The sequence below is a fragment of the Lathamus discolor genome, chromosome 3 (assembly GCF_037157495.1).
Source record: "Lathamus discolor isolate bLatDis1 chromosome 3, bLatDis1.hap1, whole genome shotgun sequence".
NCBI classification, from domain to species: domain Eukaryota; kingdom Metazoa; phylum Chordata; class Aves; order Psittaciformes; family Psittacidae; genus Lathamus; species Lathamus discolor.
Genome location: NC_088886.1, coordinates 132,455,632 through 132,468,070, shown reverse-complemented (window position 1 = coordinate 132,468,070; position 12,439 = coordinate 132,455,632). Strand labels below are relative to the sequence as shown.

Sequence of the window (12,439 nt, the reverse complement as noted above, 5' to 3'; positions counted from 1 at the left end):
GTCTGTTCTAGAAGTCGTCTTTGAGGGTGGAGGGAGGAATGGGGTTGGGGAGCCATCTTTTCTTGTATAATGTGGCTCTGACCAAATGATTGGTATTATTTTTCATGCAACTTCAAATTATGCATGCTACCAACTAGATTTTTCTTCCACTACTTGCCATTTTTTAAAGTATTAAAGAGTGAGTGAATATCAGTATAATAGTAAAAAAAATAGTTTTAAGTATTGTCGTGGTTTAAACAAAGTCATCCATAAATGACACAGTCGCTCACTCACTCCCCTCCCTTCTTGCCCTCCCCCTACTCCCGGAGGGATGGAGAGGAGAATCGAAAAGAAAGCAACTCCCACGGGTTGAGATAACAGTCCAGTAACTAAGGTATAACACAAATCACTGCTGCTACCACCAGTGATAATAATGATAAGGGAAATAACAAGGGAAGAGAATACAACACCTCAGCACCAGCTTCCTCCCAGCTTTCCTTCCTCCCTGGCAGAGCAAGAGGCTCAGAAAGCCCTTCGTCAGACTAAAACATTTGTGTTATCAGCAATGTTCTCAGGCCAAAAGTCAAAACACAGTGCTGCACCAGCTACTAAGAAGGAGAAAAACTACTGCTACTGCTAAACCCAGGACAAGTATTTAATGTCAAAAGTCAGCACATGATTAAAGGTCTACAGGCTTATTTATAGGCAAAAAATATTCTGGAATATGATATAGCTGCCGTACCTTTTGAAGTTGAAGAGCTATTTCGGAACAATACTTTTATTCCATACAGCATTATCTGATTTTTTTGTTTGTTTAGCTTTACCTGTGTAAAGTCAATTCCTTTCACATCTTCAAAGAATATCTGAAACAATTCCTGGCTAGTGATTATTGCATGGTCAAATGTTTACCATTAAATAGCTTATAGATACAGAATATTTTTAAAAGCATGTATTTTAGCCTTCTCAGTACTCAGTGTCACAGCTGATACTTGTTATTTTATTTGTGTGTCATTTCAAAAATCACTTCTGTGGAATGGTTGTGTTTTTATAACTTGTTTTCTTACCCAAGTAAAAAAGGGATAAAGAACAATGATCATAGATTAATTTAGGAATTGGGGGGGGGGGGAAGAAATCATTAATCCTATTAAGGAAAAGACATTTCAGCATGAAACAGAGAGTATAATCTTAATAAATAAAGTAATATACCAAAAGGAAAAATTCTTTCATGTGAAGATGCTAAAAGCTGAGCACCATGCTACTCCAAAAATGTCATGCTAATGGAGACTGGAGTGACCCACTACCCACGCAGCTGAACAGACAAATGCAGTTAAAGAGGTATCTAGAGAGCTAAACAGAAAAAAATCTTGGCTTGTCTATAAACAGTTATAGGAACTGTGTACACCGGTTAGGTAGAATATGCTGCTCTGGTATTCTAACAACAGAAGTTAAAACTTACCATAACTGTTCCTCCTGGTTTCAAACCATATTTCTGAGCAGGATGGTGGGAGTAAAGAAAGAACTGTCTTGCGTAGTTTTTAAAATGTTTCCCACTCCACCCATCCCATCTTCCTCTTATATTCTTCCAAGTGTTCATTTTCCTGTATTCATCCATTTGGTGAACACTTAAGTTTTGCATAGCCAACCCACTCATTGCTGGTGTAAGAACTAAATTCAGACCCAGAGAAAAGAGATTCTGCTAAAGGTTGTAGGCCTTTGTCTCTTCCAAACAATGATGACCCACCACAAAAGAAGCGTTAGCAAGATGCTGAATGGATAGATTGATAGAAATGGTGATTTTAGATGGAGAAGTGTGTTTTTAAATCTATAACTTCATACCATGACTCAACCTCTTCTCAAAGGGTTACACCATATGGAGATTTGAGTCTATTACAGCTAATAAATGCTACCCTCCCACGTAAAGATGCAGAGAATTGAGCTTTTATATCTGTAAATTTTGACTTCAGATAGTAGTCATCTATAGGCAGTTGTACTCAAGTCACAAGGGCAACTTTGCTTTTGATTCCAAGATTGCCTTATTTTGACTACTAGAAAATAGTGCAATTCTCTGCCTTCCAAGTGACTGCAATGAAAGGACAAGACTTTCAGAAATTTTCATTTTTCATAAAATCCTGCAGCACTTTCCTCCTTTGAGCCAGCCGCTTCTTTGAGCTTTCTTTGGGCCTCTTTTGAGTCATAAGGACTAAGAAGTTCCTGTTTCTTTGCCATTTACAACAATGCAGCTCCACTTACATGGACAGGCTGATGCTGTTCCTCAAGTACCTAGCCTTCTGATACTAGCTTTCATCAGAGCCAAAAAGTGTGTTGCGTTGTATGGGTATGACTGAAACACAGAACGTTAGCCTTTCTCCAGTTTCTGTGTGCTTATTGATACTGCTGTAAAGAAAGGACAATTGGAGGTGAGTTTCATTCCTGAAAAGGGATAGCCTGTTGCACAGATTTTAATTGATTTTCATGAAGAATGATCTTGTGGGCTTCCGTTTTGGCTGAATTCCAGATACAGTTTGAGATGTGCTTTTCAAAAATTATGAGATTGGTGATGGCAATGATTTTAGTAGCCATCAGAACAGACTTTTGTATCTTGATTCCTCAGTTAAAGTTGTACATGAAGTGAACTTGATTATACTGATCACAGAATCACAGAATCATAGAATAGTTAGGGTTGGAAAGGACCTCAAGATCATCTAGTTCCAACTCCCCTGCCATGGGCAGGGACACCTCACACTAAACCATGCCACCCAAGGCTCTGTCCAACCTGGCCTCGAACACCACCAGGGATGGAGCATTCACAACTTCCCTGGGCAACCCATTCCAGTCCCTGTTAGCCTGCAATTGAATTGGAGCCTTTTTCGTCATCTACCAATTAACTCAGTTTGATAATGGATGAAAACTGCCATAATGCCCCATCACTACTATGGACATAAAAATCTCTTCAGAGAGGGAGAATGTTTTGCATTTGCTGAGTCTGAGCAGATACACAAAATCTGTTCAGTAAACAATGACACTGCTGTGTAACAGTGTGAAAATGAGAGGGAAATTCTCGTAACAGCATTGGTGGGAAGGGAGGGAATTTTCTGATAGACTTCAAAATGTTACACATTGAGATCTATCAAGAAAAAAAAACCCTACATGTAATGATATACCATGCTTTCTTTGAGATGAAGATACCTAAGCAGGCATCACATAGCTAGAAAAAGCAGTGTGAAAGTTACTGTTATGGAATGTATCCTTCAGGGGAGAGCTGTCACAGGAAGCAGCAATTTTAGCAATTAGTTTGACAAAACAGTCTTGGAAAAAAAAGTAACCTGAATAATGTTCTTCCAAAAGGGTGACACTTTTCTCCAACATAAAATCATTTTCTTCCTAAAAGAAGAAACTAGGTAGATTAATAATGAAATTCATGGGATAATACCTGACTTTTATTCTTTTGCAAACTCGTGTGATTCCTATGTCAAATCTAGTAATAACAGTTTAAGCAGTTTTCTCTCTTGAGGGGAGGAGATGTTGAGGCACAGCCATATTTCAGGGGTTCAGCAAAGAAGGACAAATCTGTTGTGCTAGTGATGGCTGTGCTTTCTCAAATGGTACATAAAGATCATAGAATCATAGAATAGTTAGGGTTGGAAAGGACCTTAAGATCGTCAGGTTCTAACTCTCCTGCCATGGGCAGGGAAACCAAGATTAGATTAAATGACTGAAAGATTGGATGTGAAAAGACCCCATAACAGCTTTTTCCAAACTTGGCTTACTATGGCCAAAAAAACATACGGAAAAATTAGGAAGGTCTTAAAGTTAGGCATAGTCACTGAGATGGTTTAAAATGTGGAGTAATCTACCTGTTTGATCTTTTAGGAGAGGGAAGATCTGGATTCTCCTGCTATAAGCCTTCGGGTGACTTTGGATGTGGTAATATACTGCCTACTGCACTGGTTTCCCTGTCTGACAGATGCAGCATTACAAGGAAGGCAGGAAATCTTTCAAGTCCTTTGGAAATGCTTCGGGAAATGATAGCACAGTACAAGGATGTTCTGATTGGAAAAAAAAAAAAAAAAAGGTAATATGGCATCTTGTTGTTTAGACCATTAATTCATCAACTGTAGTTTACACAAAACTATCATACAAAACTGCTGAGAGACCAGTTTTTGAAGGGCTTGCGTAAGGCACATGTCTTGTAGTCAGGATGTGCTGGCGAGTCTGCACTTGGGAGTTCATCTCCTCTGGGAAAGGTATTTATATATTAGAAATATGGTAAAAACACTCTCTGCAACTTAGGTTCATTTATAATTTCCCTGTTCCAACATTCAAGCTAAATGCTGAATATATGCTTACTAACTCGGTGGCTCTCTTCATCTACCCAGCTCTCAAGGGACTGTTATTCTAGGCTCTGGGGTGACGTCAACACTCCTTCACGCAGTATCGCTGATGTGGTACAAGTCCTGTTCCTGCAGCTGAGACTTGGAAGATGAAGCTTTCATTACTAATTCTGAACTTTTGCTGGCAACACTGTTTTTTGCTGCCTTTACTATCATTAAAACTAGAGAAGTCTGACATCTTTCGTACAAAGGCCATTCCTCTTTTTTAAGTGGGTCTAAGGCAGCTGCTCTGAAGTGAGTGAAGTACCTTGTACCCTTGCTCCCTGCCTGCAAGAAATACTGTGTTTTTTTGACTGTGGTGCATCATTGTTGGGTTCAGGGAGCAGAAACTATTTTTCCCCATGTTGAGTCACTAAACTAGGAACTAGGGAACCTGCACAGACAGCATACGGTGAAGGTTCAGGGTGCAGAAACTATTCTTCCCCATGTTGAGATACTAAACTAGGAACTAGAGAACCGGCACAGAAAGCATACAGTGAAGGGTCAGGCAGCTGTGTTGAGAAAGCAGCAACTTCTAGCTTCCTCTATCCACTAGTTTCTTACTGTGTTTGCTAAACATGAAATGAATGGGACAAAGGAGAGTATATTCTGAGCTGAGCTCTTCATTTCTGAATGGCAGGGTTGGACTTGCATTTAAGGCCAAACTTCCTAAGGTTATGAAACCCATAAGAATGCTAACAAGTAGATTAGATTCTGCCCTGCCCACTAATGATACTATGCAAGAACCATGCTTTTTCAATATTTCTGTTCTGTATTAGTTAAAATGGCATGAAAGATGATGTGGCAGGCTACATAATAAATCCCATTGTTCTTACCCATAAAATATACCTGAAAACCAGATGACTTTTAACGCTTCAGGCCTTTCAAACTGTTTATCCAGTCATTTGAGAGAAGGAAAAGCAACACCAGTGCTGAACTCTTTAGAGAATCCACCTAAAATTTTGAGTCGTTAACTATCTATCATAGATCCCTACAGATTCCCTGCTTTTCCTGGGCTCCCAAAGCCACACTGCTCACAACATGTAAGTTGAGAGAACCTAATTTTGTTGTACAGAACAGGGAGGTTGAAGCCTTGCACTAATTGCAAACCAGTACGTAGTATCATCAGTGGAGCTATGACCAGCTCCTGCATAAGGCTTACATAAGCGGTGAGTCATACAGCCTTACGAAAGAACAGGGAGCAAGGCTTTCATTATGTTGTTTGCCTAATCAGAAATATGAAAATAAAAGAACACAGCACTCAGTGGGTTACGTTTGGCTAACTGTACACTGGAATTTCTGCAGTCGCACCACTGCGATTGAGGCATTTCGTTGTTTGTGGTCCCAGCTTATATTAAACAGAGAGGGCTTTTTTCATAAATCTTTGCCTCTAGGGCAGAGTAAAGGTTCTTTGGGAACCCTAGCTATGTGTTTCCAGACATTAATGTCTGGAAGCAGCACCAGGAGAGTAGAAATGGAGGTATGTGCCTAGGGAGGATACTAGGAGTAAATGAAGAGGCCCAAGAGCAGGGTAGGGTTTATGAGGATAAGCATGTGAAGAAGCAGTGGAGTGGAAGAAAGCTTTTAGAATGACTGAAAAACACTCTAGTGATGATTTCTCATATATCACTAGTATCTTTCCATGCTCTCAGGCAGGCAGTTGGATGGATATTACTTTATCCAGCACTGCTGTTAGCCATGAGCTGTGACACCTACAGCCCTTAGAAGACAGCTGGAGAGTTCTGAGGATCAAAGTTGGCTGTAGCTTTGTGTGCGCTTTGTGCTGCTCTGGTTAACCCATGACTGCTTCTCATTTTCCTCCATCGGTGCTCTGCACCTCATGTGGCAAACTGGATCAACAAGCTTGCCTCTTGGTGAAAAAAACCCTAGCAATAATAACTATGCTTTTCTTTTTCTTAAGCATGTGGCAACAGTACCTGAAGGGTGGAATGAATGACAGGAGGAGGGAGTCTGGAGCTGAAGAGTTGCACGGCTGAATGGGAACTTCAGCTTTGGAGTAGCAGAAGGTGAGGAATTCCTGCATCAGAGCTGTTTGAACAATCCAGATTAAACCTCTTACTTCTTCAGATGGCTAATTTGGGAGCCTGTGGAGCTGTAGCCTCTTCATCACCATCTCATTCCCCAATGGGCCCACATGCTTGCTCAGTGCAAGTATTCCTGTCTAACACAGCACGCCTAAGCAAGAGGATATTTCTACCTGCCCTATAACCTACCTCTTTGCTTTCCTGTCTGGAGAGGGAACACAGGGCTGTGTGGCACAAGCTGAAAAGGTACTGATGCATGAAGAATTACAGAATGTGCTTCTCAGTAAGTGTCAGTCCGTGAAAAGGACTAGTATGCAGCCGCTTGGAGTTTGGGATTTAGCGGGGGGGGGGGGGGGGGGTGGGTTGGGGGGGGGGTGTGTCTGGGTTTTGGCCTGGGGCTTTTCTGGGGAGAACACCCTTCATAAACCAAATTGGGTAAAAAAAAGTTATTGAAAGCTGGTTCAGTTAAGCCTTAAAATAGCTTTCAGAATGCCTCCCCGCACCACGAATCCCTTCGCAGCTTGGCTGCTCTGGCTCCACTGCAGTAGCAGACACCCAGACCTTGTCCCTAAGCCCTGACAGTGGGCAGCTGAAGGGCAGGAGCTGGAGTCCGGGGTAACGGCAGGCTCTGTCCCGCCGAGCACCGGGGGGATGCTGCAAGCTGTGAACCCGGAAGGTACGGAGGCTCCCGCTCCTTTTCAAGTCTACGCTTTACTTCTGTGGCAATGGCAGGAAGCAGCACCTGCGATTAGCAATGCCCAAATCAAAGCCTTTTAAAACAAAGCGAATTTAAAGAATGAGGCTGCCGCAGGTGCGGTTTTCTTTGCAGAGACTTGGATTCCCGTCAAACCTAGAGCCATTCCCCCGAGCGCGGCCGGCGGCCCTCTGATGTTAACGACCCAGCGGAGAAGCTCCATTGAGTCCTTAAGGGGCACTGATGGCCCGGGCGAGGCGCGGCCGCCCCCCTCGGGGCAGCGGCCATAGGGCTGAGCACCCTGCCCAGCTCTCCGCGCGCTCGCCCCCAGCCTCGGCGGGCCGGGGCCCGCGGTAGGGCCGCTGTCCCCTCACCTCAGGGCTGCCACAGGCGCGGCGGCCTCCCTGAGCCATGGCAGGCCTGGAGCTGGCCCTGGCCTTGGCCGGGCTGCTGAGCCTGCCGGCAGCCAGCGGCCTGCCCTTGCGGCCCGGCCCGCGGGACGAAGTTCTGGCGGCGGCCTTGCAGAGGCTGCGGGAGGTCTTCGACATCGAGGAGCTGCCGCCCAACGTCCTTCCCCGCAAGAAGCCGCCCCAGTTCATGGTCGATCTCTTCAACAAGGTGGCCGACGCCAACGGCATCACCCGCTCTCCGGGGCTGCTGGAGAGCGACGTGGTGCGCAGCTTCGAGGACCGAGGTGGGCCAGGGGCCCGGCAGGGGCGCTGGGGGCGGTGGGGCCGAGCCGGCAGGGCAGTTCCCCGCAGCTACGGCGCTTCCCGGCCGGGGAGCGGCCGCCGTGCCCGCTGCCTGGGTCCCGCTGGAGGTTGGAGCTGACCGGCCGCTGCTGTGGAAAACGCGGGGCTCAGCCCGAATGCGGAGGTTTGCGTGGTTCCTAAAGAGGGCTCTTTTCCAGTTCACCTGGACCAGTACCACTTCTACTTCGACATCAGCGCGATGGAGAAGGGTGAGCGGATGCTGAAAGCAGAGTTCAGGGTCTTCAAGCTGAAGAGGACACATGTGCCTAGGAGGTCTGACATGAAACACTTCTGCAAAGTAAGTGGGAAATAATCCGTCAGCTAAACACTCACTTGTGCTTTCTTTGTTAATGGTACTGGAAGTGAGGAGTGCAACCACGTAAACTTGCTTTATTTCTTTTTGGCTTTGGCTGTATGTGTGCTGTCCTTTGCCACTGTGGCAGTGAGCTCTCCCTAAGGATACCTGTGTCGGACCTATCTGAAACCACATCGTGCTTTTTCTGGGATTTGGGATTAGAATCGGAATTTTTCTGCTTGAGTTGTTCTAAAAAGTAGCAACAGCAGTCAGGGATTCATAGAAAACAGGGCGGGGAGGGCTCCGACCTTGAGCATACCTCTTTCTTTCACAAAAGGCAGGATTGGACGTTTCACAAACCTGAAGACAAAGACGTGGAGGAAGAGAAGACTTTCATGGTATCAGGTGTTCAGAATGGAAGTAAAAGGGATGGTCAGGATATTTTTCTATAGTATCAAACAGTCCAGTATCCTGCTTCTGAACACAGCTAGAAGTAGATGTACCTAACAATACTTTTTGCCTGGTTTAGAATGGTAGTATAATTTTACAGCTATAATTTGGCAGAAATGTGCATACTTTTCGTCTTCCTTGTTTTGCTGGAAGAATAATTGGTTTCATTTTTTGCTTTGTTGTATTGCTCCCATCAAGGTGGAAGTGTATGAGCTCTTGGAGAGTGGAAGCAAACCACAAAAAAAACATCTCGTTGCCTCAAGATTATTGTCCCTGTACACAGAAGGCTGGGAAGTATTCAATGTCACGCAGACAGTAAGCAGAGAATTCCGACTTAATTCTAAATTTCTTAAGATGACAGTCAGCACTTGACTCTAGCATTGTGCTGGGGTTTGTGATCCATCTGAACTGAAGGACAGCAGCAGAGGAAGAAACTTTATCTCTACACTTAAAAATACACCTGATGCTACCTGAATTAAAGGAGAAGTGTTTATATGCTGCTAGTAGCATGGGCATGATGGGAATTGAGTAACCCAAACCTAGTAGATTGGAGAGACATCAGGCCAAGTATGTCATTGTGATTAATGTGTTAGTGCTTTGGCTGCCAAAGTAGATGACACTGATTGTGTACTAAGAGTAGGTTTTCATTTTCCTTTTATTCTGGTGACATTACTACAGAGCAGAGTGCTTTAGTGTTGTATTTCTAGAATTTATAATGGTTGGGTTGTTTTTCATTCAACTTCCTCCTCTGTAGACGTCTTTATTTGTTAGTTTCAAGACTTGTTTTGTAGATATCCTTAAACTGTAACAGTGTGTGAATGCCTTTCTATAGCAAAAATCTAAATGTTGTTTAAAACATACAGTTTCTTGAGTTGAAAGCTGTACTCTTGGACAGTGGTTGTTTTTTGTTGGTTTTTTTTTTTTTGTTTCCTAAGCTTTATGATCAGAATCTGCAGCATGCTTAGATAATCGGTTGAGTTGCATCTTAAGTCATGATAGCCCTGCTTAAAAATGGCCTGGCCTTTTCTATTAGTCTGTAGTTATAACAATTAGAGAAAGTAAATTTGCTTGATGGTGAGTTAATTTCTTCAAATGCCATGTTTGATTTAAATGAGTTTTAATGGTATGGAAAGTCTGGAGAGTTCATATTCTGTTATTAAGATTCCTATGAAAAATACATTCCTGGCTAAAGTCAGAGAGGATTTATTTTAATGTTAATTTTAACTCCTAGACTCATCTATTCACTAGTAAATTCTCAGAAATTAATTATCTTCTTGTAAATGTAGCTTTGGGGAATGCATATGGTATTTTGTATTTTTAGTCGTTGAATTACTGGTTAAAATATTAAACTCAATTGAGTCTCAGCTCTACATTTACCTCACTTCTGTCATAATATATGTTCTTGCACTCTCATAGCTTGTTGCCTGTTCCCTTTTCCTAATATAATCATTGCTTAATTGTAATGCTGTAATAAGAATATTGAAACAATATTTTTTCATTTCGCTGTCATTGGCAGGTTTCCAAGTGGGTTGGAAACAGCAGCTCCAACCATGGCTTTTTGATAACTGCAACACATGTATTCAACAACAGAATTGAGCACAACCTGGTTAAGTTTGCTAAGAGCCAGGGCACTTTGCAGGAGAGTAGAAATGCTCTCCTCGTCCTCTTCACCAACAGTAACAAACAGAGGCCTCCCAGCTTCATACCCTCTGCCACAAGTAAGTTCACACACGAGCAGTGGTCTGTTTTAGAGTATGAACTCCGCGTTTATCTTCAGGTCCCTTCTGCTGCCTCATGTATACCTAATCTCAGTCTCGAACAGGTTTGAAGTTCGGCTTTGTCACTGGTCAGTTTGATTTGACAGTTCTTGCTAATAGGTCACCCAAAATCTTAAGTTGCCTTTCCCCTCAGTCGGACTGTTTTTGCAGGAAACACTCTTAAAGCTTAGGGTAAATCTGGTTTATTTTGTTTGAAAATGGGTGTGAATTCTACTTTTTTTAAATTACTATTTATATTACTTTTGCGGTGGTGAAGTTTGTGTGAAAGTTGTTTAGGTTTATGCTAAAAAATCTCAGTGACCTGGAAAATTTTGTGAAAATGCTGGTAAAGCAACTGTAAGTAGAGTCATTAAGTGCAGTGTTCAAGACTGGAAGAGGTTGTTAAATAAGCAATTTAAACCTCTCTGTTCTTGGCTTGGTTTTTAAGCACCTATTTCACTTCAGTGACTATTCTGCATTGTGACTAAAGGCTGCTTTCATTGCAGGCAACACCCTCATCCCTTAAATTACAAAACACAGTGTCTTATCTCCCCCACTGGTCTTCCAGTGAAACCGACTAAGGTTTAGTTTTGGAACCTGATAAATGCAAAGAGCAAAAGCTGGCAGGAGGCACAAAAATTATTCTGTTTTGGGTTTGCAGGGTTTTCTGGTAAACAATTGCATCTGCATATTAGAAACTAGGAAGGACTTGCATCAGTATTAAGTAGGTGGTGAAATTGATTAAAACCAAAGATGAGGCTGGCCTGTTTATTTTTGCTTTCCAAAGAAATTTTTTATAGTGAAGTGCTAGACCCCAGCATAATGAGCATCAAGTTCTGTATGGGATACTGTGTCAGGACTGAGAAATTGATACCCACTTCTCAATGAGGAAACTCCCTAGACCTGCCTGTTGTTTGTGGTCAGTGAATCTGTGCAGATTGTTCTACCAGCCTGTACATCAGTGTTTTTCAGCATATGGATCTTGAGGTATCCACACGCATTTAACAAGGCTTCCCAGAAGATACCGTAAGAACACAAACCTATTGTCACTAGTTTCATTCTCCAGCAAAGTTCCATAAACCTGATGGTAGTTCTTTTCAGATCCAAAAATTGGAGGGGAAAAAAAAAACAACCTGCAAAACAAAAAATCCCACCAAAAACCTTTACAGAAACACACACTGTTTTGCAAGTGTATGGGTGGAGTTCTGGGAGGAATACTGGGGAGAGAAAAAGGCTGGGTTCTCCACCCTCTTTTAACACTGCTGTGTATGTGTTGTAGGTGTGGTGTTATAAAGACCATTAATACTATTATTTACCAGATTCAGCCCTGAAAAGGGCCATGTGGAGTTCACAGAATGTGTTTAGCATATCACAGAGCTTTTTCTTTCTATTTCTGCTAAGTTGCAGTCTTTCAGGCCACCAGCAAGAGAAACACAACATTTGGCAAGTTTTGAACTATGGCTGAAATGCCAATTGAATACACACCCCTTTTGGGACTTTCAAAGTTTAGATGTCACTTTAAAATTTACTCTGAAGACTTTGATGTAGATTTACAGAATAGGCTTTCCTGCAGAACACTGGAAATTAAGGAAAATTAATCAGGAAATAAGTTCATTTTAAGAAAGTTTAACACACAACTTCCTTTCAGAACAGGAGATGAAGCCTGCCAAAAATGATGCTTCACACGTGCCTCGCGAAGCTCAGGTCATCGAAAGCAGAAATGCAGGCATGAGCAGGAGACCTCGAGCTGCTGAAATCCCTTCTGTCAAAAGCCAGGTAACAGCGTGTCATCGAAGGGAACTCTATGTTGACTTCCATGCTATTGGCTGGTCAGGGTGGATTATTTACCCAAGTGGATACAATGCATTTTATTGCAGAGGATCCTGTCTCTTCCCCTTGGGGGAAAGTCTAAATGCAACAAACCATGCTACAGTTCAGTCCATAGTCCATACACTTAAACTGTCTCAAGATATCAGCACACCCTGCTGTGTGCCAGATGAATTGAAGTCCCTCAATCTCCTCTACTTTGATGACAAAGAGAATGTGGTCCTTAAAAATTATAAAGACATGGTGGCAACTAGGTGTGGTTGTCATTAG

General features: G+C 42.7%; 1 protein-coding gene across 1 annotated transcript; it reads left to right on the top strand.

The window, feature by feature from the left end:
* Nucleotides 1-7,444: 7,444 nt before the first annotated feature.
* Nucleotides 7,445-12,439, top strand: LOC136011256 (bone morphogenetic protein 7-like). The gene is made up of 5 exons (XM_065672889.1): nt 7,445-7,782; nt 7,999-8,138; nt 8,784-8,900; nt 10,102-10,303; nt 11,991-12,439. Exons 1-5 carry the CDS (start codon nt 7,500-7,502, stop codon nt 12,437-12,439), a joined length of 1,191 nt encoding a protein of 396 aa, XP_065528961.1. The 5' UTR covers nt 7,445-7,499.